The 25,714-nt window shown below is 33.8% G+C and overlaps 1 protein-coding gene across 2 annotated transcripts in view; it reads right to left on the bottom strand.

The window, feature by feature from the left end:
- Positions 1-7,632: 7,632 nt before the first annotated feature.
- LOC118748682 overlaps positions 7,633-25,714 on the bottom strand; it is an 83,566-nt gene continuing 65,484 nt past the window's right edge. For both annotated transcript variants that reach the window (XM_036483279.1, XM_036483280.1), the window contains 6 exons: positions 11,628-12,777; positions 11,262-11,437; positions 10,165-10,438; positions 9,770-10,067; positions 9,586-9,704; positions 7,633-9,479 (listed from right to left, as the gene is read on the bottom strand). In XM_036483279.1, the coding sequence (XP_036339172.1) occupies positions 9,328-9,479; positions 9,586-9,704; positions 9,770-10,067; positions 10,165-10,438; positions 11,262-11,437; positions 11,628-12,777 (2,169 nt within the window). In that variant the 3' untranslated portion in view covers positions 7,633-9,327. The remainder of the gene's footprint in view (positions 9,480-9,585; positions 9,705-9,769; positions 10,068-10,164; positions 10,439-11,261; positions 11,438-11,627; positions 12,778-25,714) is intronic.

The raw sequence follows: 25,714 nt of genomic DNA, 5'->3' as shown, positions 1-25,714 counted from the left end.
TTTTTGCCATACGCTGTCATCAAGTCGTAATTGTTGTTGTGCAATGAATTTATTCTTTATAGTGTTGTAAGTGTGGCATAGTTGCTGGAAGATTTTGCGCACAACTTTTACGGATTAACAGCTTCCGTTCACGTTAAACGTTTTCCAAGTGCCAGTGGAATTAGATTTGAACCACAGCAGCACTAACACACAAACTTATGCGCTTGATTTTATGAATAAAATTGCATTGTTGCTGATGATAATCAGTTGCCGTTTGTTGCTGCTCATCAAGCTGACAATCTTGCCGCCAACTAATGGCTGCTTGCGGTTAATGCTCTTGTCTACATAAAGCAACATTTTCTGCTTTGTTTTGCCAGCGCTTAGATTTAGATAGTCGGCTTTGGATTACTTGTTGTACTTACTGTTTTTACTTTTTGCATTACAATGTTCTTAACACTTAGAGTTACCTAATTCTTTATGCCATTCTTTGGTTAACCAAGCGTTTAGTGCTTTCTGTATTGTTGTGCGCACAGCATAAACACCGCTTGACCTATTTTTTGTATTTCTGTGACATTTGATTACTTTGCAAGCGAGTTGTGTTTGCGCAAATGTCGCTATGTGATGGTTAGAATGCATACTTACATAATTTTATATTACCATTAAAGTTTTTAAGATGTTTTTAGCTTGAAAAGGGATGTTTTTGTACTTCCAATAATTTTTATAGCAACTAAATATGTGGTTTTATTACGTAAATAAGAGTTTTGAGCATATGTTTTTATATCATTTCATCAATATCTTTTGCTATAACGTTTATAGCAACTCGAATTTTTATTTTTTTTTTATATAAGCCATAGGAACAAGATTCTGGATAATAGTATGATGATTTCAAGCATTTGGGATGGATTAACAGTTTGCTATAATTTTATGGGAACCGATTTATTGTAGTGGTTTAAGTATAGAAAAACGAGAATTCATTGTAAACAGTTTCTATTTTTTCATATCGCTTTTCGCATAGTCACACCTTTAATTATTCCATGAATAAATTTAATAAACACTTGGCTAGAACGGCATTTCGTCCTTTTCGGCATTGCCTAAAATTCTAAACTTTTTTTTGGTATGCAATTATTACCGCCTAGCCAACTGGTCTTACCGCCCTGACAATTATAGACCCCGGCAATAAAAGAAACACGCAAATTTCTTTGGTTAAGTAGAAATTTGTGTGAACCAAAAACAATTACTCACAACTGATGCGAAGCAAAAAAAAACAATAATGAAAATTACAATACGATTGTTAATTTTTAAGCGTTTCGAGTCGATTTGTATGTATATGCACTTGTCTTTGAAATTTAATTTTGACCTACTCGAAAAATATTAAGAAATACAAAAAAAAAATAATTTAAAAAAATAAAAAAAGTTTAAATTATTTGAATCATAAAAATGTTATAGAAACTTAAAATGGAATGAAATTAAAAAAAAGTTGATTAGAAAAATTTTAGGTCAAAACAAATTTTACCAGATCGGTGACAAGTTTATTTTTTAAACGAAGCGTTATTTTTCTTCGGGTTTTCATCACTCGTCATCTTCTCCTCATAGGTTTATTCAATTTTAGAAAAAGGTCTTATGCCTAACGTACCTACATAGGGTCTTAAAAATTCTAAAGAAGACAAGCTTATTTCCTTAATTTTTTTTTAGAGCCACTCACTTTAAATAATTGCAATCATTAGGTGCCCTTATCTGTCATGAAAATAAAATGTGAACTCCTGCACTCATTAGCCGTGACCGTTGCACTCATTTACACTTGCAGAAACACATGCATAAATGCGCTCGATTGCACATTCATACATTTATATGTACATATGAACTCACACCCATCTCCCTATCAACAATAAGCATTGACGTGCTTATTAAGCGTCATTCCACTTGGCCACTTAGACAATTATCTGGTCACTTATTGACTCATTGACTCAATACCTTATTCAGGCGGTTGATCTCTTCATAGAGTTCTTGCCTTACTATTTTGTTGTAGCTTTTTCTCGCAACTGCCTGATAGTTATATACATACATCATGCGCCCTTTTCATTATTGTTCGCGTGCTTTTGATGCCACATAGTTTAGATCGCAGATTTCCTTTGTGGGTGTGTCTATGGCTTTTATGTTTCCTGCTTTGCTCTGCTGAAGGAACATTGGACCGCAAGAGCAATTTGTTTTTGCTTTCGTTTATTTTTTTGTTGTTGTCTTGTGTGAATGTCCATTTCAACTTTTGTTTTTAACTGTAATTGTTGGGCAATTCATAGGTCGCGGCAAGTCAGCCACTCCTTGGCACATTGCAAAGGTCTTCCTGAGTGATTTCATTCTATGTGTGAGCGCTGAGCGCTTGTGTGAGAGTAGATTCCTTTTAAACAATTGCTAGATGTTCGAGGAATGGGTGCGTTTATTAGATTTAATAAAGATTTTGTTATACAAATGTTGTTAGGCTGTGGAGGATATAAATGGTAAAGTATGTATGTAAGATTTTTTTGTAGATTAGAACAATACTGGTGATGTTTAGCTAATATGTTTGGATTTTGCTTTTAATTTTTTGGGCGCAAGTTTGAATTAAATGGAATAATTTCAAGCAGTTTCAAAAGTTTTTAGAATAATATATTAACTTAAATTATTAAAGAATTTCTTGAAATTTTTGTTTCTATAATATTTTTTTGCTTAAAAAATGTAGCATAATGTAATATTATTCTTGTTTTCGGAAACTTTTATTTTACCGAAAAATTTTGTTTAGAAGAAAGAATTTTGAAAATTTTGTATCTGTGTATATAGACATTTGTTTATAGTAAAAATACTTCCAAGAAAAAATTCCTACAGATTTTTAAAACAATATTCTTTTAATTTTTTAAATTTGTGTAGTTATATTTGATAACAGGAAAGCGGGAATCAATACATAAAGAAGGAAAAACCTTTATTGTTGACAAAAATTTATTTAAAATTATTTGGACTTTGACTAAGCAGCACACCCTTGTAAGAAATTACTTAGTGTGCTTTTTTTTCAAAGAAAAGCTTCCAAAAATTTTATTTCAACTCAAAATTATTTAACCAAATGTTTTACACTTAAAGGCTCCGAATTCAGCTCTCAACAAAAATTACAAGAAATATTTTTCATTATTTGCTGTAAATTTTCTTAAGAATTAAATATACCAGCACTTTTTTCTTGAAAGCTCCAAACTCATTTAAGAAATTTTTATGGAAGAAAATTTCTTTTCCATTACTTTTGCTTCATTTTATATGAATTTTTCGTTTTTCTTAAGAGCTGGAAACAGCCCTTTACATAAAAATTTTAAACAAAAACTTTATTTAAAATTTCAAACCCTAAAATTCAATGTTTAAAAATGTTGCTCCTTATACTTCTTAATTAAAGAAAGAAATTTTTCATAATAAAATTTGACATTGTTTTAATTTTAAAATTTTTCCTTTGAACGAAAGATGGGTCTAAAAATGGCGCAACGCCGAGGCTAGATTGTCTCCAAACCAAATTTGACAAGTGATGAAGAGGATTCACCATATCATATACCAATAATAAATTTGTTCAAAGTTTTTATTTCATCAATAATAATTTTTTTTTTGCAATTTTTTTTTGTTATTTCTATTATTAAGATCAAAGTGTAGTTTCTTGGCAAAAAAAGTGGTAATTTTTCTGAAAGAAATTTGTTTTTTTTTGTTTATTTTTATTTGCAACTTCGAAATAATCTCACCAACAATTTTTCCAAAAAACTGAAGTCACGTTTATTTGGATGGTATTTTTTATGGTTTAGTAAAATTTTTTTGGGAGAATAAAATGTTGGGGCGTAAATCTCGTTCTTTAAATCTAATAATTTAAATAGCCTGTTAGGCTTGAATGCAATTTTTCTGAAAAAGTTCAAATGTTGACAAAAAATTAAAAATTTCTTCTGTGAAAATAGTAGATAAGTAATATATCGATATTTTTCAACTGAAGCCAAAATTCGACTTTTATTAAACATTTAAAAAAATTATTATTTTCAATTTGCATTTGGCAAACCAAAATTTGTTTAAAATTAGTTAATATAGAAATGAACTTTTGGAAGTGAACTGTCTAAAAGATTTTTTTTAATTATGTAAAAAAAGTATTTTCAAAAATAAATTCTCGAAAGAACAAAAAAAGTTATACAAATTTTCTGCAAGCCATTAAAATGAAATGACAAAGAGATAAAGAAAAAAAACCGAAATATTCTCAAGCCTTATCTTCACTTTGAAAGCAAAATAATTCGTACCCATTTGCGGTTTTAAAAAGCTTTTGAAAATTCTGAAACGCTAAAGTTTAGAAATAAGAGTAATTTGGTTGTACATATGTAATTTCATTCTTAATTTTCGCAACCCATTTCAGTTCAAATGTAACGAGTTTGTCGCCTAAGTCTTTTGTTCACTTTGAAATGAAATGAAATTTGCGGCTGTTGAATGATTGAGAATATAATAGATACTTGCGGCAGCAGTTTAACTTCTCAAAATTTCTTTACTTACTTACCATTAAATTGAATAATTTTTCAAGCACGTTGCGCTTCCATAACTCGTGTACTTAGACCTCCGGCTTTGTTCTTTGCATGCATATTTTATGCTACATATGTATGTATGAATGTTTGTATATGTACACATTCATATATGCGTTTACATATATCACGCTGACCTAAAGCCATTCATTTGCATTAGTTCCGCTCGTCACTAGAGCATGTAATTTGCAATTGCTACCAGAAAGTTAACAATTCAATTTAAATACATAATTCCATTCATTTATTTACATTTCAATTTTTGATTCTGACAAAGCAATAACATATTGAATATAATACGGGTAAAAACTCTTTCTTCAGTAAATATTTGCTTCGCATCTATGGAAAGTGTAAAATTGCTCAAATTAGTTACGGAAGCGTATGGTATACTGAAAGTATTTTGATAAATGCATGAAATTTCACAAAACCGCAAAAAATATTATAAATCAATTTTCTCTTCTTTGTAACTTTATTGCTTACTTTCTTTCTTGCTGAGTTGCTGGCGTACATAACGTTTTCTTGATTAACATGAACGCTTTTTCATATTCTGTGGTTAAGTGGCGGAATGTGGAAAATTGATTTTACAGTGATGAGGCTCCTGATGAAACAATTAAAGTTTCTTGTAAATTACTTAGAAATATATAATTAGTTGAATTAATTATTCTCGATTCTCGATTTTCAAACTTCACGCCAACTGCCTACCAGGACAGTCGATGCTACAACTTTTCAATAAAGCTCTCTAAAGCTATCTCTTTTTCGGCGATTACTTAAAAGAGGAAACAAGAAATAGAAAGCAACTGAAAGCTTTTTCATATAAAGCTCCCGGATTAAGCTTTCACGGAAAACTATTTTTAATATGTTTCAGTACCTCAAAGAAAAGGCTAAGGAGGCAAGTAGTAGGTAGAGCTGCCCTGTCTAATTGTAATTGATATCGGTGACGACAAAAAAAAATGGTAATGGTAATTATAGTGGTAATGATTATGGAAATGGTAATTGTATAGCATTTTTAACGGTTTAACAATGATACTTAAATTGAGAATGGTGATGATAAGGGTATTTGCAATATAATGGCAATGGTTATTTTAATTGTAATGGTAATGGTAATGGCAATGGAATTAAAAATGGTAATGATTATGGTAACTGTAATTGTAGCTGTAATGGCATTGACAATGGCTATGGTAGAGAAATGGCAATGAAAATGGTATTGATAATGATAATTGTAATGGTAATGATAATGGTTATGGTAATGAACGGATTTTATGGAAATTGCCTTTTTTTTCTGCTAAAGAGATAGAGTATATTCGATTAAGAATGTTCACGATATAGCTTTCCCTGATTCCATATATACACATTTGAAGTTGCCTTTTTTTGCCTTTTTTAAGATATTTGCCTTTTTTTTGCCTTATTTAAGATATTTGCCTTTTTTAGCCTTTTCTACCTTTAAAAAAGTGATTATAGCATTTACAATATTTTTTTAAGATTAAAAAATATACACATGCCCATGCAGCTTATAGAAGCACAGGGACCTCTTGCTAAATTGGTGTTGAAAAAATTCAAAGCCGTTTTCTCAGCTAACGCAGGCTTGAAGACAATAAGGGGTGTGGATAAAATTGTAAAGGGCGAGGAAAACGCCCTTATTTCTGATAATATGAACTTTTCAAACGTTCCATATTTACATTGGGTTCTACTTGTATCAACTTACGTCGAGCGCACATTTAGTACATTCAAGGCTTTTCTTCGCGAAAATCGAATGAAAATGCTGCCAGAAAACTTCAAAATGCATCGTGTGGTTCAATGTTACTACAACTATACAGATTAAAGTTTTATGAGTTAAACTCGAAAGGATAAAATAGTCAAAGATTCAAAGTACAAATTTTTCATATAATGAAACTACTTCATAGTTTTTCTTTTTTTACTTGTAATATAAGCATTTCTAAAATAAATATATTTATTGATTGTTCTTCATATTTTCTGTCTTTTTTAGTGCCTTATTTTGCTTTTTTTGCAATACCTTTTTTTTGCCTTTTCCTGTCTTTTTCGTTAATTTGTTTTGCCTTTTTTTGCCTTTTTTGCAATACCTAGTGCTTTTTCCTGCCTTTTTCGCTATTTTATTTTGCCTTTTCCATCCTATTTCGTTACTTTATTTTGCCTTTTTTATAGATTTTTAGGTCCTAAAAATCCGTTCCCTGGTAATGATAATGGCAATGTTATTGGTATTGCTAATGGTTAGGGTAATTTTAATAGTAATTGTAATGGTAATGGTTATGACAATGGCAATGTTGATGATAATGATAACCGCGACGGTAATGCTAAAGGAACTCGTAATTAGAGTAATTTTCTTGCGGAACCATTCCAGCACCCGGTGCTTTTAAAGAAGCTGTGCGCTGCTTTAGAGCAAAACTCATTTGACTACTATACAGTAAAACTACTTTAATTAAAATTTTTTTATAAAGATTTATACTTTATTTTTCAAAATTAGCTTCGCCTACTACAGTTTCATTTTCGCTTTATAAAAGTTTAATAAGAACTACTATTTACTTTAAGATTGTTTTTATGTCTTGAAGTATGTATGTATGTATGTTTATAAGGCAGCTTTTGCGCCAGTGAGTGTTGGTGTGTGAATGTATTCATGTATGTGTCCATATGAGTTACTAAATGCTCACCAACAGTTTAGCTTAATTTTTTCACTGCTTTATGGTTTTACTTTTTTTTTGAATAATTATCTTATGGTAAAATTTATATTGCCATTTGGGGGTTTTTCATAAACTTATTTACAATATTTTGAGCAGAAAAAATTGGCGATAATGCACAAATAACTAGTTTTTAAGTAAAAGTATTAATTTGGAAGTGTAATTGCTTTTATGCTTTTTATGCATATATTTTTATACATATTTAAAATCTTTGTCATTTAAATTTTAAAATTTGCTAAATTTATTAAATAAAGTATTTTTTCGCTTGATAAATGCAATATGAATTTTATAATTAAGCACAGTTTTCATTTAATAAGTAGGTTCGTGTTTTTTTTAATTAAGCTTTTAAAAATATAAATAAGTTAAATATAAAATACATTTAAATAAATAGTAAAAGTTATAAGGATAAAGTCTGCATAAAAATTTAAAATTAAATAAATATATTTTTATCCATTTTTAGTTAAAGCACAATCTCTATACGTAGATTCCAAATGTTCATGCTTGCGAGCGTACATTTCTTAAGCAAGAAATACATTTCGGAACCTCATAGAAAGTGTGCCTTGTTTGCTAAAAAGTTAAGCTTTAGATAAAAACTAAATTTTTGTTAAGTAAAGAAGTAGCTGTTTAGTTTTTAGTATTGGAAAAGGCGTTTTCACTTGAGCTTGCACTGTGGTGGAATTCAATCTGTACTTTTGAGCTTTCATTAGGGCTTTCCCTGAAAAAAGTGAACACTATTCATTTAAAATTTTGCTGAAGCATTCTCTGAAGCATGTACGTATTTTTAATGAGAGCTTTCACTCAAGCTTTCATTAGAGCTTGTGAATTTTAGGATATTTTAATTAAGTGCAAGCAAGTCGTTTCTCTGTATTTTTTAAATTTTACTTAAATCTTCAACTAAATAAATTTAGTGACATTTTTGAACAGGTGTTTCAACTTTCGCTTGAAAGTATCCTGCTAGTGCTTTTTTGGGAGCTCACCTCTAAGCCTTCAAATGTTCTAACTAGCGATTTTCAGAAGAAATGTCGAGGATTTTTTAAGCTTTGAAAAGTCCACTTAAAAAATGACTTCTTGATATATAAAGAAGGCAAAGCTCTTCTGCTTCTAAAGTGGTGTTACTTTTTTAGAACGAAATTTTTCGCAAGCTTTCGATAGAATGTTTTCCATGCCTAGCTTTCGATTAATAAGCAAAGCATTTTGATCCACATCAACGTCCGTCTTTTTGAGCAAAAGAGCTGTAAAAAAATCGTTTAAAATATATTTAAGCTTAATTCAATATAAGCTCTTAAAGCTCTAAACTTCCAAAAGCTCCCAAGGCCCCTTTTTCACAGCTAGTTATTGTATAGCTGAAAACTTTCGTCTCAACTCCGACAATTGCAAGTTTTCTATGCTTTTAAAAAAGCTTTTTATGCTTAAAACTTCCAAAAAAGCTATGAAGAACTTCTGACTTTAAAAGTGTTGAATTCTTAAAGTTAAAAAACCTCTTTTCTGTTTTAATTAATCGCAAACTTTCTCTGAATACTTAACAAGCTCTCGAAAAAGCTTCGAAAGCACGCTCAATTCGGTCACCAAATATTTGTTAGTTAATAGTTTTATAGAAAATAAAATTAAAAAATTAAGACTAAACTTAAAAAAAGCTCCCCCAATGAGCTTTTATGTATACGAGCTTTCATATGATTTAACTAAATCTACAAATATAGTTTATAACTTATTAATGCACAAATTATTTGCAAGCCAATATACTGGTATTACCCCTCCAAAACAAAATAATAATTCAAAGCTTTGTAGCTTTTAAGCTCACGTTGACAGCTTTTGGGGCATGCAGCTTTTTAGCTTTTTTTAGACTCTTGCTAAGCTTAACATTATGAAATGCATTATCATTTGTTACTTATATCTTTAAACTTATGCTTAAGTTACTAACTTTCCTGCTCTTTTATATAAATTTAGATGTTGGTTTTCTTTGAAATATTTTTTTGAATTGTCATACTATTTAACCCATAAAATTAAATTACTTTGCTGTTTTAGTCCAATACCCCTGTGTTACATTTAATTTTTGTTGTTTCTTGTATGGAAATGTAATGTAAGTGTTTGTGTGTATGTTTCTCGCGTAAGTTTTATGCTACAATTTTGTGAGGTTGCATCCATTTTTTCATGTAATAACAGAACAACGTCGAAATGTAGAGCAAAATCATGAGCGCACAAGTGACGGCCAGCGCCAGCACGGAAGTCTTCGTCGGACAGGGCTCAATAATGGTGACAGTCTTATCTACAGAGTCGAGCAGAGAATGGAAAAGAGAAGCAGACAAGAGAGTATGTATGAATGTTTTCTTAGAAGCGCAAAAACTTCGAAAGCTAAAAAAAGCACCAGTTACCTTTGGCAAAGTCTGTGCTTGGATCCGCCTTGAAGAATTCACGTTTCTCATCGCCAAAGTCCAAGACTAGAATCTCCTGTGAAATGTTCATATCATCATCGGTTTCCTTGGTCTCATTGCTGGTGGAAGAGAGAAAGAGATAAATAAATGAACGCTCAGCACCACCAATCCCCCTCTCACTCACCTGTCCACAGCGCGTCGGCGACGTCTTCTGCCCAGCGATTCAAACGACTCCATATTCCATTCGCACACGGCTGGCTCGCACGGACCCAAACAGTATTTGACATTGCACTGGAAGATGACGCCGTAACTCTCGGTGAAACGGAAAGCTTCATAGGTCGATTGCAGTGCATTGCCGTCGGCGGTGAAGCCGGGGAAGATTGTCGGATCGGTGGGACAGCCATCGTCATCGATGATCTTGAAGCTGGTGCGTGCATCCTTGGCCATGGCGACGCAGGACCGAGCAAAGATACCGTAGGGAGCTTGAGCAACATCAAATGGAGTGAAAAGAAAAAGAAAAAGAACAAACATTAGTTGAGTTTTGCCCAAGCGTACGGTATTGGTAGACTTTTCGCTTACTGTCTTCAGGTATTTCGATGCGGAAGTTGAGGCGATCACCAATGCGTACAGTCTCCACTTCACGCTGGCGTGTATCGAGTATGCGAATTCTTGGCGGTGGTGCTTCAGGCGATGAGTTGATGTGTATCATTTCAGGATCGCGTATTGGCATCATGCCGAAGGTGATGTTCTTCGAGCTCATGTCGTAGGTGCATTTCACCTTGTAGATCTTATCGGCTTTGGTCATCACAACGCTGTGGTGCTGGAGAACTACTGTATTCGAGTAGACGCCGGTCTGAGAATAGGAATGGAAAAGATTGAGGGTCAGAACCTTTTTGGCGGAAGAAATTCCAGCGATATAACGTTCTAAGCTCACCAGGCCTCTCTACCTGGTAAGACAAAGGTACTATGAGGTCCCCTTGAGAATCCACCGAGCCTTACAGGTGTTGATATTCAGAGCACTAATAGTATTAGGGGCAGATGGGGTTGTATAAAGTCATTCTGAGTACAAGAACGGGCCTCCCATGCTCAACTTGTCTAACCAAAAGAATTCTAAAGAAATAGGCTTCTTCGATTCTTTACTTATAGAGGGATGAGTTAGTTTTAGTTTCTGGTTCAGTGTTTAAGCATCTCGGCTCGGAAAAGGCGTTTAGTAAGAGAAGATTTGCCAACTTTGGGAGAATAAATTCCGTTAATCGAAGTTAAGATGGAGGCTCTTCGAATGGATAGGATCATCAAGAGGCTTTCGTAGAAAAGGATTATGTCAGAGGATGCTCTCAGATATCTACGTAAAGTCAAACGTTGACCTTGATTTTGTACAGAAAGACTTCTTAGGAGATGTCTGAAAAAATTGGTTGTTCAATTGCCTTCTTTCGGCAAGACTGACATCGTTTCCGACGTTATCCTCAAAAAGCTTGTCTAAAAGAAAGGCACTAAAAAAAGAATCAGGTGACTTCATGATAGGGCAGTGTGGGCTTTTAGTAAGCCCTTTGACAGCAGACTGCCTTATTACTTCTTTGATAAACTTGTTCCATAGAGACAGATTAATGTCTGATATTCGGTAGTCTCTAAGGGACCTAGTTTACGGCTAGAAAAACTAGTTGGCATGCTATACTCACTACACTTTGCGTATTACAGTCCTGTCCAGCCATGGTCAGATCCAAACGGAAGGCATCAGAGTTGATGACATCAATATTGCAAGTCTCAGAGCGTCCCAGAGCATAGATGCGGCCATTGAAGGGTTTATTGGTGCGGACTTGAACGGCAATGCGGGTATCCTTGCAGTGAACGGAAACTGTAAAGTAAAAGATAAAGAGATATAGTATGCCGAACCGCCGGAAAGCCTACTAAGTAGTGTAGAGCATACAGATTCAAACGGATTTTGAGCAAGAGTTCGCCTTTAGTATGCTTTTCGTTCAGCGTTTTGTACTCTTAGCTACATTCGTAGAATTTCCTTACACCTCGTTTCCCTTCCTTCTACTTACCATCATAGCAGGTGCCTGTTTTATCGCAATTCACATCAGTCCTGGTAATGTTGGTCAAGTTCGGATCTTCGGTGGTGTCCAGACTCACGGGCAGCGTGTCCAGTTTGTCCAAAGTACCAGGTGGTGAGTTCGTCTTCTCGCAAGCATTCTCAAAGTACTGTCCTATCGGTTCACCGTGATCTATTAGTGGACGTTCGTGATTCAGATAAGTCGAAGGACCATCTGGCAGTGTCTTGTGATCCAAGTGGAACAAACGGCAGTTGTACTGTGAGCCCTGCGGTTGACCGAGATACAAAAAGGAACGACACAAGAATTCCGTTTCGATTTCACAAGCCAACCGGCATGCGGACTCCGAAGTGACCTGCAATTCCTTGTCCGTGTAGTAGTGGAGTCCCACATATTGGGCGACCTTCTCTTCCGACACACCCACACGTGCCACTGCAAACGAGCGATTGTTTTTGCACGCCTGCGCTGGCTTCAAGCATAAATTCTCAAAGTAATCTGTGCCTTGCGCATCGACCAGCTGCACAAATTGACCCGAGCTGCGACGATCCGAGTCGCTCAATACACATTTCATGTTATTGTAATCGTATTCGACCGATCGACAAACGAAACGTTTCTCATTCAAACACGCCGACAAGCAGGCCTCCTTGGTGCTGGTGTAGATGAGCGCATTATCCAGACCACGTATAACCTTATTGGGCACACGCTCGAACGCCCACGGCCGATGGCAGACATTCTCGCTGCGCAGCTGCAATTTTACCATGTAGTACATGTTGGCGGAGCGTTGCGGCGCCGCTGAGGGGTTGTGTGCTGACGAATCGTTCTGCAGCTGGCAGTGTGTCTCCTGTGAGGGTGACAGCGGATTGACGACAAAACTGAAAGCGGCCGCCTGGCAATCGGCCTCCTCGCGACACCAGCCCTGACACTCGTACAGCGACAGATTCTTGACGCTGTAGTATGTGGTGCCAGCGAAATCGTAGTCTGTGAGCTTTTCGAAAGCCATGCGCGCGGCGGCGGGGCTGGGTAGCAGCACGACGACGGCTAGGCAGAGGACGAGCGCAAAGCGTATGTTGGCCGTCAATGATGAAGGGGAGGACGTCGACCGACTGGACATGGTTGGATGATACTGACGGTGTAGTAATCGCATCTGAAAGGAAAAGAAAATGCGTAAAAGTCAGTATTGATGTCGGTGCTTGGTAAGAGGAAGCTAAAACTGGACAAGCAAAATTAGTGAATACATTTAATTTTAAATTTAAATTAAATTTTGAGTGAGCTTAAACGGTACATTCGACAGTAGAGTAGCCTGGCATTAAAGGTTTACATTTGTTTGATTTAATTTATGCTGAGGTTTCGAACAGATTTGTTTGATTTAATAAAATTTCATGTAGAAAACTTTCACGTGTGTTTTCGATCATAAAGTGGCACCATTTCGGTTCTGAAAAAAGGGGATATTTGTTTGAATTAATTTAACTTTTTAATTGGAAAGAGTTTTCAAGTAACCTTAGAAAAAGCTTTCGACCAACGAAAAGCTCTGTTTCAAAAGCAAGATTTGTTGGACTTAATAAAATTGATACGGGGAAAGCTTCACGGCTCTATTCTGTATCAGTGACAAATTCTTGTCACAGTATTTTTTACGGGAAAGTATATGAAAAAGTTAAAATTTGTGAGTAAAAAAATTTTTGTCGCCGATACAGAATTGGGCTATTAATGTGACTTCATAAAAAGCTTTTTCGACTTAGTTAAAATTTATATATTAAAAGCTTTCACGTGACTGTTCGTGCTTTCGAATGCTCAAAAAAAAAATACACATTCGGCTGAATTCTTAAACGTAATTTACTTCATCACTCTCAGAGTTGGTAAAGCTTCTCTCCAGCTAGAAGCTGGCCAGAATTGCTGGGAGTTTGAAGTGTATTTTGATTTTTATGCTCGAATGAACTTAAAGAACGCTGCTATGCTTGAAGAGATATGCAAAGAATGTGCAAATTTTTTTTTTTTATATATTTTTTTTGGGTATAAATGTCTATGCTAGTCTAAAGAGAAGAGAAAAAGAAAACCTTTCTTCTACTTCACAGCCTACTTTACATCACTCATCATATCACATCACATTGCCTAAGACAATGCTACATGACAACAACGACGCGAAAAAATTACAACTCAGAAATTATCACCGGTGGTCTTCTCTTTCTTTCCTCCTTTCTTAATTTACAGTTTTATTACAATTTCCAGTCCGTTTGATTACCAACTTGATTTAGATTTCCCGTCGCTCAGCTGTACCGCCTGTTGCTGCTGCGCTCCATACACTTTCCGCATTCATTGACAACAATCTTGTGCGGCGGTGAAGTCATGCCAGATAACGGCACAAATAACCGCAAGAAAAGAAACGGCAACAACGGACGCGGAGGCCACAAAATCAGTTGGTTTTCGATTGCAAAAAGCCGTGGCTTGTGTGGTACATACAAGAGACTGCTGATTGAGTAGCGGAATGCAAGGTTAGTAATGAACGTATTGGTGAATGTGCAACAACATGTGGCATATTGTAACAATTTGTTTTGCAACTGTAGCGATCTGTGGTAGTAACGAGAGAACATGAATTGGCGAGCTTAAAATGGCAATGACAATGAGGAGTGCGGAACAGCTGTGCTTATGCTATGTGAAAGGGGAGGAGGGCATAAGAGAAGCTAGAATGGTTGGAAAGGTTGTGCGGGAATGTAATGGCATACATTGGCGTTGGAAATGACCTCACTAAAGTTTGGAGAAAGTTAACAAAATCTGAATGAATTTCTAGTTGAAAGTTCGTGGTGGCCAGATAGAGCTTTTACGCTGACAAAGCTCTTTTAAGCTTTCTATACAATTGGTTTAGGCGAGTGCAGAGTAAAATCTCTCTTTGATCATCGCTGATTTAGAACTATGTCCCTTAAACATTGGACTTTAACTAGATTTTTTACACTGAAAGCCATAAAAAGCTTTACACCCAAGCAAGTCGCTGCCTTTCACCGTTTTAATCAGAGTTTTCAACTTCAAAGACCCGCGCGTTTTGCATTTGAGTTATACAAGTGGCGATCAGAGAGAGCTTTTGCTCGGGGAGTGCCCAAATAAATCTAACAGAGAGCTTAGGAAAGCTTCTCTCCTGGGATACATATTTGTCGTAAAAGATTTCGACAGACACATGACAGAAGTACTCTGATCGTCCTGAATTGTATTTTTATAATTTAATCCAAAAAAAGCTTCCACAAATACGGCGTTCGATCAAGTACATAAAACGATCATTTTATTTCCACTGAAATAAGGAGATGAAAAACTTTTCCGAAAGGAATTAAATTTTCTGAAAGCGTTTCTGGGGCTTTCTTAGTAAACGAGATTGTTTCCATTCCCAAATGAAAAGTTTAAGTTCCTAAATGAAAAGTTTGATTAAAAAATTAATTAGTTTACTGAAACTTCATACATTGATGAAAACCGAAACCAGTTTATAGAGTATTTATGGCTACAAGCTCATAGTGCAACTCGTGAGCTTTTTAAGCTCAATATTTTTAATTTTTTCTGTCAGTTTTTATTTGTTTACGCCATTCGTAGCTTACAGCTGAAATTTTATTATTTGAAACATGTAAAGAAAGTTGAAGACAAAAGCTTTCGAAGCTCAAAAAGCTGAGTTCATTAATAAATTGTTATGTGAAAAAAACGGAATTGGGGTTTTTTAAAATTGAATAATTTTAATCATAACTTTGAGACAAAAATTAAAAATTGGTAGTCAAAAGCTTTGAAAACTACCTTCAACCCCGTAGGTTGAAGCTTGAGCTTAAAAAAAAAAACAAATTATGTGTAAAACTGATTTTAATACTTCTCTGTGGAATATTAAAAAAGAAAACATTCCAAAAATTTATTTTTTTCATAAACTAATTTTCAACTTGTTTTTTTTTTTAACCATTGAGAAAAATTCTACACAATGTATTAAGATGGAAGTTAACTAAAACGGATTTAACCAATTGTAATATATATAATAAATATTATCTACCGTCTACAAATAAATTTTCTCTTTTGGTGGATTTTTCTTAAATATTTTGAAACCTTTATTTTATTTTATTTAGAATGTTTAATCTTCGAATATTCAATTTTTGAAGAAAAAAAATGTATTTGAAAAATGTCTATCTAATAAAAAATGTTTTAGAAATATATATAAAAATCTAAACAAAGGGAGTTTTAAGAAATTTTAAAATTTGGAAAGCACATGCTTTTCAAGGGAAAATTTTGGGTAGAAAAGTGTATTTGTCTTTAAACGTGGGTTTTAATTTTTTCTTTTACAAAAATGTATGCCTTTGATTATCCATTTAGTTTAATAATTAGCATGCAAGATTCTTCCATATTATAAATGTTAGAATTTTTTAGTAGAAAATTTATAATCTTTTGATTTTGTCGCACGTACTTTTACATTTTTCAAATTCATTTGAGAAGCAATATTTTTTTTCTGATCGTTTTTTTTAATTTTGTTTCCATGGTTCTAAAGAGCATTATTATAAAAATCAATGGATTCTCTATCGAGTAATTAAATTTTTTATCATAATTTTAAAGCACTTTTTCTACCCAAAAGTGTTAAGATTAAAGTCATTAAATTTACAAATTCCATTTAAAATTTCTTCTTCTTTCCGTTTACATATATTTTTTAACTTCTTTTTTAATTTGTTTCACTTTTTTACCACAAATTCCTTAAATCTGCTTTTACTCAAATAACCAACGCCAATTTTCCAGTTAAAACGCTGCAAACGAAATTCCACCGTTAGAATGAACATTTACAACGCCCACTCAGGCCATAAACCAGCCAACGGAAAAAATAGCACATAAAACTTTTGCAAGCAGGCTATAACAGGCGCAAGGAGACCAACAACAACCAATCAGCAATAAACTCAGTTCAGTGTTGGAAAATTTTATATCTTGGCAAAACATTGAAACTTCATCTATTGCCATCGTAAATTCCTGCATTAATGGTCAAGCGAGTGTGTATTTCGCATATACATATGTATGCACACATATACATAGTATGTATGTTCGTATATGTAGTAGTCGTAGGTGCAGTGGCAAGTTGCATCAAGTTAGCAAAAAAATAGAAGATGGCGAAGTAGCAGCTTCACGGAACACTGCTGCTGAAATGTGGAAGGAGGATTTGTAGTGGGCAGTCAGTTGTAGTGCGAAAAACTGTCTGTCTAGGATCAGCGGCGATTGTGAAAAGCTATAATTTAATTGTAGTAAAAATAAGCGTAGAACGAAAATATTTTTTGAAAAATTGAACATATTACGAGCATTAATAAATATTGCAATAAAATGAAATGCTAGTCATAAATGATATTATTATTGGTTAAAAATCAAAGCATTTAAGGGGCGCAGAAGCATTAGTAGATAAAAGCAAGGACCGTATCAGTTACAACTTTTATTAAAAAAATCGCTCTTTAACAATTATTTTTTGACTTTTATTTAATTACTCCTTAAATAATCGTTATTTCTGACTTTTATTTTATAAATCCAAAATAACAATTATTTTTGATTTTTATCTAAATAATCTGCAAATAACAGTTATGTTTGATTTTTGAATTATATGTCTTAGATAATAGTTATCGAAGACTTTGATTTATAAAATTCGGAAATAAAAATCAGTTACTGGCCTTTATTTTTTAAATCATACTTATAAAAATCATTTGTATAAGTCGTACTAAACTTTTGTTTCCCAACACCTTCTTAACAGCGAAAAATGTTAATGACTTTTATACGAATGATTTAAAAAATAAAAGTCGGTGACTGATTTATATTGATGACTTTTAAAAGTAAAAGTCACTGACTGATTTTTATTGATGACTTTTATAAATAAAAGTCTTCAATAACTGTTATCTAAGACATATAATATGAAAATTAAAAATAATTGTTATTTTGAATTTATCATATAAAAAATAAGAAATAATTGTATTTTTTTTTAATTTTGCATAAAAATTGCAAAGAAAAGTTTATTTTAAAATTTGAGTCTCGGCGAAAAAAGAAATCGATTGGTATGTATTACTTAGTTGAAGAACATTTACTTCATAGTTAATTTTTCCATGATAGTTGTCATCAATAACTGTTATGTTCGGTCCCTGGATAAAAGTATTCATTCAGCTATGTAATTTGAAATTATTGTCTTTTTAGGCATAAGTAGTATCACCGCGTTCGGCCTGAGAGTCCACAACTTTAAGACCTTATAAAATTATAAAAATTTTGTGAGAGCAATAAACTTTTCAGAGAGCTGTAATTGTCTCCATAATATAAAGTATTCCTCATGTCATGTCAATGAAAGCGTGTAACATTTTTTTTATTCATGATAAACTCTTAATTTATTGAACCATTCTTATAATTTGAGTTTTAGAATAGTCTACTTGTCATACAGAAGGATATATGTAGCTATTTTTTCTTGAAGCTAAAAAAAGTAGTAATGTTCAAAAAAAAATTCTAGGCTTTTCAGGAAATTTTAAATAATTAGGTTTAACAAAGAGAAGTTTCTAATATATATGTATATAATTTTGTTTAAAAAATTAAAAATATAAACAAAAAACAAAAAATCATCAAAATTTCGATTTCCAATTCAAACCATAATTTTTGTACTTTTAAGGCAGTATCACACGATTGGTACATTTGTACATTTTTATATTGGGCTATGGTACAAAATAAAAAAAATTGGGACGAAATTTTTTTTTGTATTCACACGATTGGTACAGTACACACAGCAAACTTCTATTGAAAAATCAAAAAAAAAAAAATGTTTTTCGTGATTGGGGCAAAGAAAAATATTTCTGCATTCACACGATTGGGATACGATTTGTACACCACCTTTAGACTCATGACTCTGCCGAAAAAATGTAAGCAAAATTTTGTTTCTATTGGATGCAGAAATGCTACAAGATGTTCAAAGAGAATTTCTGAAACAAAAAGAAATTACGGTAAGTCAATAAAGTTTAGGTACAGCGAATTGTTTACAATACCGGCAAATATTTTTCAAATATTTTGTTTTTCGCAAATTATTTACAAAAATATGGTTAATTCTACAACGAAAACCCCAAAAATCAAAAATAATTGATATATTTTTTATATGGAAAAAATGTGCGACACCTTCAACAAAAAAAAATCCCTAAAAATCAATTATAAGTCCTAGCTGCCCCATACATGCACCTTATTATACCAAAATTGAATGGCTTAAAAAATTGCATACTTTTGGGCTATAAACATCAATATTTTCTAGAGAGCGTAAATAAAAAGTGTAATATTTGAATGAAATTTTGCAGAATTTTCTTTAGTTTTGCACAAGGTTTGGAACTTTGATTTTTGAGGTTTTTGTTGTAGCATTAACCATATTTTTATACAAAATTACCGAAAAATAAAATATTAAAAAAATGCCCGTATTGTAAAAAATTCACTGTACCTAAACTTTATTGACTGACTGTATATTTTACTGCAAGCTTAGTGCTTTCTTTGAAACTTTTTTTTATCTAATTTATTACTTTTGATTTTTGATTTTCCTAACTTCCAATTAGCATCTTTTGTCGCCAAATGCAAGGTGGTTGCTGAATCCTCTTTAATCCACGTTGCATCGTTGCAATGCCAACTGAAGGCCGCCACCACCAACCCATCCAGCTTCATATGAATCCAGTACCAGCACAGCCTTTCTATTTTCAAATTTGGCTTTGGCAGTTTGTGATGTTGCTGCAACTAACAACCTTGCAGTCACAAAGTCAAAGCCAAGGACAAATATGAATACAAAAAGCTACTTAAAACACCTACAAATTGCCATTGCGCCGAACGAATGCCACACTGTTGTCGCTCGTAAGCCACTCACTCGTTCCTCGCCATTCTTTCCAACTACCAACTGCTACTTTTTCTTGACCTCCCCCTTCCCCTACCGACTTCTACTACCACATTTTACTACCTACAATCTGTAATAGTTCTTCTTCACTATATCTGCAGCTTAGCGACTTCTTCGGCGCTCTATTCTTGCAACGGCGGCAAGCGCCACAATTGTTCATGCCACAGCAATTTTCCGCCGTCGATTTGCATTGAATTGTAATTTTCATTAATAACTTTTCTTTTTTTTTTGGCCGACCACAGCAATAACAACAAGGTATGTACAAGCCACTACTATTAAGCATCATTTGTGGTTTTGTTGTTGTTGGTGCTGTTGGCATTCTACATAACTGCTTTACTAAAGGCATTTGCTTGTGTTTTTGTTTTCTTCTTCTTATTTTATTGCTGGCGCTTATAATTGGCAGTGTTGCAAGACCAGTTGGCAAGGTAGAAATAATTGCATACCATAAAAATAGAATTCCAAGTCAATGGCTGTAATGGCAAATAGCTGCTGGACCATCCATCCATCGTAGAGAGGTAAAAGTAGATTGCAGTAAAAATGGCTGGAAGATGGCAGCGCTGGTGAAGTTGAGGAGAAGGTGGTGGCGGTGGGAAAGGTGCGTGCAAAAGTTACAATTTTGTGAATTTTCTGCTTATCTGTAAAATATAGGAAAATTATACCTGTAGTAGAAAAATTATATTTTCTATTTTTAACCGACTTCATCAATTCGTCGGAATATTTTTATTAGTTTTTTTTTTATGTATGTACCGCCTAACTTTGGACCCCGTCAACCGTCTTTTTTTAGCGGTACTCCTAAATTTGTGTATGAGAACTGAATTCGATTGTGTTTTTTGCTGAAAACTGACTTGCTAGTTTGGTAAACTTGCTTACAAACAAAAAAAAAAAATTCAGGAATTTTTAAATTAGAAATATTAAATTATTACATTTAGAAAATATTAAAAAATATTTTTTGTTTTCATAAAAACTTTCTTACACATAAAAATTTCTACGCAAGTTTGATTTTGCTTTAAATGTGAATTTTGTATTAAAATTTTGTGATTTCTTAGACGTAAAAAATTGAATTTTATTTTATTTTCGATGGAATATTTTTTGCATTAGATTTTTTTTTAATTTTGCTTTTACTTTTTTCTAATTTCTTGTTTTGATTTTTAATTTTTTTGTTTTTTATTTTTTGATTTGTTATGCGTAAAAAATACTTCTTAAATGTGTTATGTAAATTATATTAACAGTGGATTTTTTTTTATATCTAATAATTTGTTTTCTTTAATACATTTTTTATATTTCTTACGCATGTACATACATATGTACATTTTTTTTATACCCGAGCGCACATGTGCACAACGGTATATTAATTTTGTTCACATAACGGTTGTTTGTAACAGCCAAAACGAATCGAGATAAATATAGACAAATTTATACGTAAATGCTCAGAATGAATAGAGAAATCGATTAAGCCATGTCTGTCTGTCCGTCCGTCTGTCCGTCTGTCCGCCCGTCCGTGTACACGATAACTCGAGCAAAGATTGAGGTATCTCAACGAAATTTGGTATGTAGGTTTCTGTTAATCCAAGGTAGGTTGGTATTGAAAATAACCGCGCCCACTTCCCATATAACGGTAATTTCCAGAAATACGAAAACTGCGATATTTTAGTAACTACTGAAGATAATTCACTCAAAATTGATATTTACAACAATTTTTAGACGAAAAATAAGAATATTATACATTTTTGGAAAATGGGCGTTGCCACGCCCACTTATGGTTACATGTATATATCTTGGCAACCGCTGTACCGATTTCATCCAACCTTGGCACAGTTGTTGGTCTTGGTACAGCATACCAAATGGCCGAAAATTTTTAAAATCGGACAATAACCATGCCCACAGTCCATATAAGGGTAATTTAGAGAAATACGAAATCTTCGATAAATCAGTAAATATTAAAGTTAATTTATTCAAAATTGATGCTTGCAACAATTCTTTACCCAGAAATACGTTTATGGTAAAATTTTGGAAAATGGACGTGGCACCGCCCACTTATGATCACATATATGTATATCGGTAACCGTTCTACCAATTTGTACCAAACTCGGTATTTTTATTGTGCTTGCCACATAAACGTTGAAAATTATTGAAATCGGACTAAAATAACGGCCGCTTTTCATATAATGGTAAATTTCAGAAATGCTTGAAACTGCAATATTTCGAAATTCAAGGACGCTAATTTACGCTTACCATGTAGCGGTAGCCTTCGGAAAGGTGAAAAAACATATATTTAATACTTGCACCGGGTATTTAATGCTCGGCTCCGCCCGAACTTAGACTTTCTTACTTGTTAAAAATTCATTCATCCTCCCTCCAAAATTGGATCGGGTCAAAAATCGCTTATATTTGTTGGAAATTCGGTAAAAATTTTAACTTTTGTATGATGAATGGCGTTTTTTTAATTCAATATGACGGATCCAATATGGCGGACAAAAATTCCAAATATCATTAGATTCACTTGAAATTTTTCATTCTGGATTTTCTCTGAATATGAATACGATCATGAATTTTTAAAATTCTAAATAGCGGATCCTCTATGGCAAATTCAATAAATTTCTGTGACACCATAAACCCACCATTAACAAGTTCCGAGCGAATTCAATAAATTTTTAAAAACTTTCCTGCCATATTTAATCCTTCATATTGCATTTTAAAGAATACCCCTAATCGTTTAAATATAAAATTTTTTTGTACCTGAATTAATTTTGGGAGAGGATAAATGAATTATTATAAAATTTCTCCGCCATATTGTATCCACAATTTCGATTTGAAAAATGTATGATCATATTCGTAATCAGCGATCCCAAGAACCCGGAATAACAAATTTCAAGTGAATCGAATCATTTTACAAAACATTGCCCGCCACTCATCATTTAAAAGTAAAGAATTGTACCGAATTTTCAATAGAGTAAAACCCATTTTTTTACCGGAAAAAAATTTGGAGATAGTGGGCTGATTCAAACTTCATTTTGAGGAGTATTTTCCTGGAAAAAATTATTTTTGCTAAAACCGAAATCAAAACTTTGGTAGTTAATATTTTCTTCGAAATAAAGCAATTTTTTTTTCTTTTGCCACTCAGTCTTTGGAATTACAATTTTGGCCTTTACTTAATTTTTAATATTTTAGTGAAGAAAAGACATTCGTAAACATTATAAAAATTGTGATGTTGGAAAATTATGTATTTATTATTTTTAACATATCTGTTTTTTTTCAAAAAGTGTGTTTTCTTTTTTTGATATGAAAAATCCCAATTACTACATTTTTGACCTTAGGCTACAATTAAAAACACACTTTTAGATTTTTTTTCTGAAAATATTTTTTTATTTTATGAAAAATCCAAAATACCACATTTTTGAGCTTAGGCTACAGCTATATACAATCCTTTAGATTTTCTTTTGTAAATATTTTTTTATTTTATACACTAATTTTTGTTTCCTTTGCTCTTTCTTTCATATATAAAGTGGTTCAACATTTTTTTAAGATCCTGAAAAGATGTAATGTTTTGTCTATATATACGAAGTTTGTTTTTTAGTTTTGGTCATTTAGAAAATGCAAGCTTTTCCCATAGCACGGCCCATCCTTGCTTTCATTAATCAGTCAAAGCCGAAGAATAATAGATACTAGTGTCAAGTATTACCAGCGAAGTTACGGCGTTAGTATGCCACAGCTTGGAAGCCATTTTGGGATGCACCAGTTAGTTAATGCATTTTCCCAGCTGGAAATTGCTGCTCTTAATGCAAAGAGGGTGATTAATTGCGACATGTCAAAAGATAATTTTAAACTGAATCGTTTAAAAACTTTTCAAAGTGTATTAACTAAAGCTTTCCACGAATGCTTGATCATTTCTTTATAAGTCAGAAAACATGCAAGTAGCGTATAATTGCTTGGCTCAATTTTAATTGAGTGTTTGACAGCTTGTGAGTAATGATGTGCAACAAACCAGCCAACTTAGTGTGTGGCATAAGAAGTTCATTTAAAAATTTTCCCACCCAAATATTTTATGCATAATTCTCGGCTAAGCAAGTTTTTAAGACTCATTTATTCTTTTTGTAAATTGTTATTAATTAATTTCAACCCATTTTTCTTTTACCGCCAGCACTTCTTCACTGCCCAATTCATTCCATCAAAATGCTTTTAGAGCCACACTTTAGCAATGAAAAGCTTTTAGCGCAGCTATTAAAGTTGTATTAGCAGCGAAGAAAAACTAATAACTCCATAGGCAACCAAAACGTAGCACCTCTGGGCGCGCAACATTGACAGCAGCCACTTACGAGCGGCCGCATTGCCTTTCTTTGCCACTCACCGCCAGCTGGCATTCACCAATCTCCAACTACCGACTACAACTACTGAGCAACCAAAGATGTGCTGTAACTTTTTAGATTCACTACATTGTTTGCCATGTTTTTTGTCTGTTTTGTCTTTTTTTGCTTGTAGTGGTAAGTTTGTGAGTACATATGTATGCTGTTTAACTGCATCTACAAGCCGTTATCCGACCTTATTATGCGTAAATGGCTTTGAGAATGCCAGTGATTGCTCGGTTGCCTGAGTAGATGAAGTGTTGATCTTTACTGTTTGTGGCGGTGGCAACAATGTTGGCTGGGTGATTTTGTATGCAACAGCTTGATTACTTTCCAAGGAAATTGATTTGCCTTTAATGCAATTTAAGTAAAGTGTTGCAAGCACTGCTATTTTTAGCTCGCAGAAATGTTGAGTACTGCAAATTGCTTCAAATTTTGGAGCTGTGAAGAATTTAAGCAAAGAGGGGCTGAAAAGTGTTAAGATGCGGTTGAAACGATTATTTCTGAAATATATAGCATTCCATTCTATGTGCAGTGTAATTTTTTAAAAGCATGTATGACCATGTATAAGCATAAGAGGATCTATTAAGCTACGTGGAAGGCACGCTTTCAGTGTTTTGGACGTACGTACACTCAGAGGTTCAAACATCGACTCGCACCGAAGAAGTCTTCGGATTTCAGTGAGCCCAAAAAACAACTGGTAGGATGAGGAGTGTCAAGAACGCTGCGAGGGGTTGCAACGCGCGCTATGTGGGGCCGCTATAGAGAACTGAAGAGTGAAGCGAGACGTATTTGCCGGAATAAGAAGAGATAGGCCGAAATACATGAGTGCGAAGAGCTTGAAATGCTGGCCGACAGGAAAAACGCCCGAACATTTTACCAGAGAGCTAGACGACTTACGGAAGGCCAAGGCGAACTCTTGTAAGAACAACAATGGTGACCTATTAACTGATGCCCAGAACATACTAAAATTATGGAGGGAACACTTCTCCACCCTACTGAATGGTAAAAGCTCTGAAAGTTATGGAGAAGACGAACCCGACCCCTCGGTCGATGATGACGGAGTTGATGTTCCGCTACCTGACTAAGACGAGGTACGAATAGCAATAACGCGGCTGAAAAACAACAAAGCTGCTGGAGCTGACAGCCTGCCAGCTGAGCTATTCAAGTACGGTGGCAGTACGGTGGCGAGGAGTTGATAAGGTGCATGCATCAACTCTTATGCAGAATAAGGTCAGATGAACGCATGCCCGACGACTGGAATTTACGTGAGCTCTGCCCAATCCAAAAGAAAGGCGACCCCGGAATTCGCACCAACTACCGCGGGATCCGCCATCTAAATGTAGGTTACAAGGTCTTATCGAGCGTATTTTTTGAACGACTGAAGCCCACGTGACTAATTTTAGACTCATGGTTTCTTCGGCAAATATGCTTAGAATTACACGAAGAACCCTCCTATGCTATATGCGCATAGTATAAAAAAATGACCCGCCGTAGTGCTCACATTATAAAATTATGTATTTCCTCCCATTGTAAAACATAATTTCCTTTTCGTCTTAAAAATTTTGTTTTTTAATATTTTGACCAGGAAATAATCAGTAATTTTTGCTTTTTACTCCCTAGACATTCTTGAAAATTGGCGTGTTGTTTTTTCCAGACTTTTCAAAAATTTCTAACGAACTTTTCTTGGATTATTCCTGAGTTTTTTGATCCTTCGGAACTTTGCTTGGAAATTTTCTCGATTTTTCGATAGCCTTTGAAAACAGGTTTGTAAGTTTTTAGCGATTTTTTCCGCCATCTTTCGAAACTACTTCTAATTTTATTTATTTTTTATTTGGACCTTTTCAGGGTTTTTGGGAAATTTTCGCGTTCGA

This window comes from Rhagoletis pomonella, unplaced genomic scaffold, assembly GCF_013731165.1.
Source record: "Rhagoletis pomonella isolate Grant_MI unplaced genomic scaffold, Rhpom_1.0 Rhpom_scaffold_00013, whole genome shotgun sequence".
Taxonomy (NCBI): Eukaryota; Metazoa; Arthropoda; class Insecta; order Diptera; family Tephritidae; genus Rhagoletis; species Rhagoletis pomonella.
This window is presented reverse-complemented; position numbering and strand designations above follow the sequence as displayed.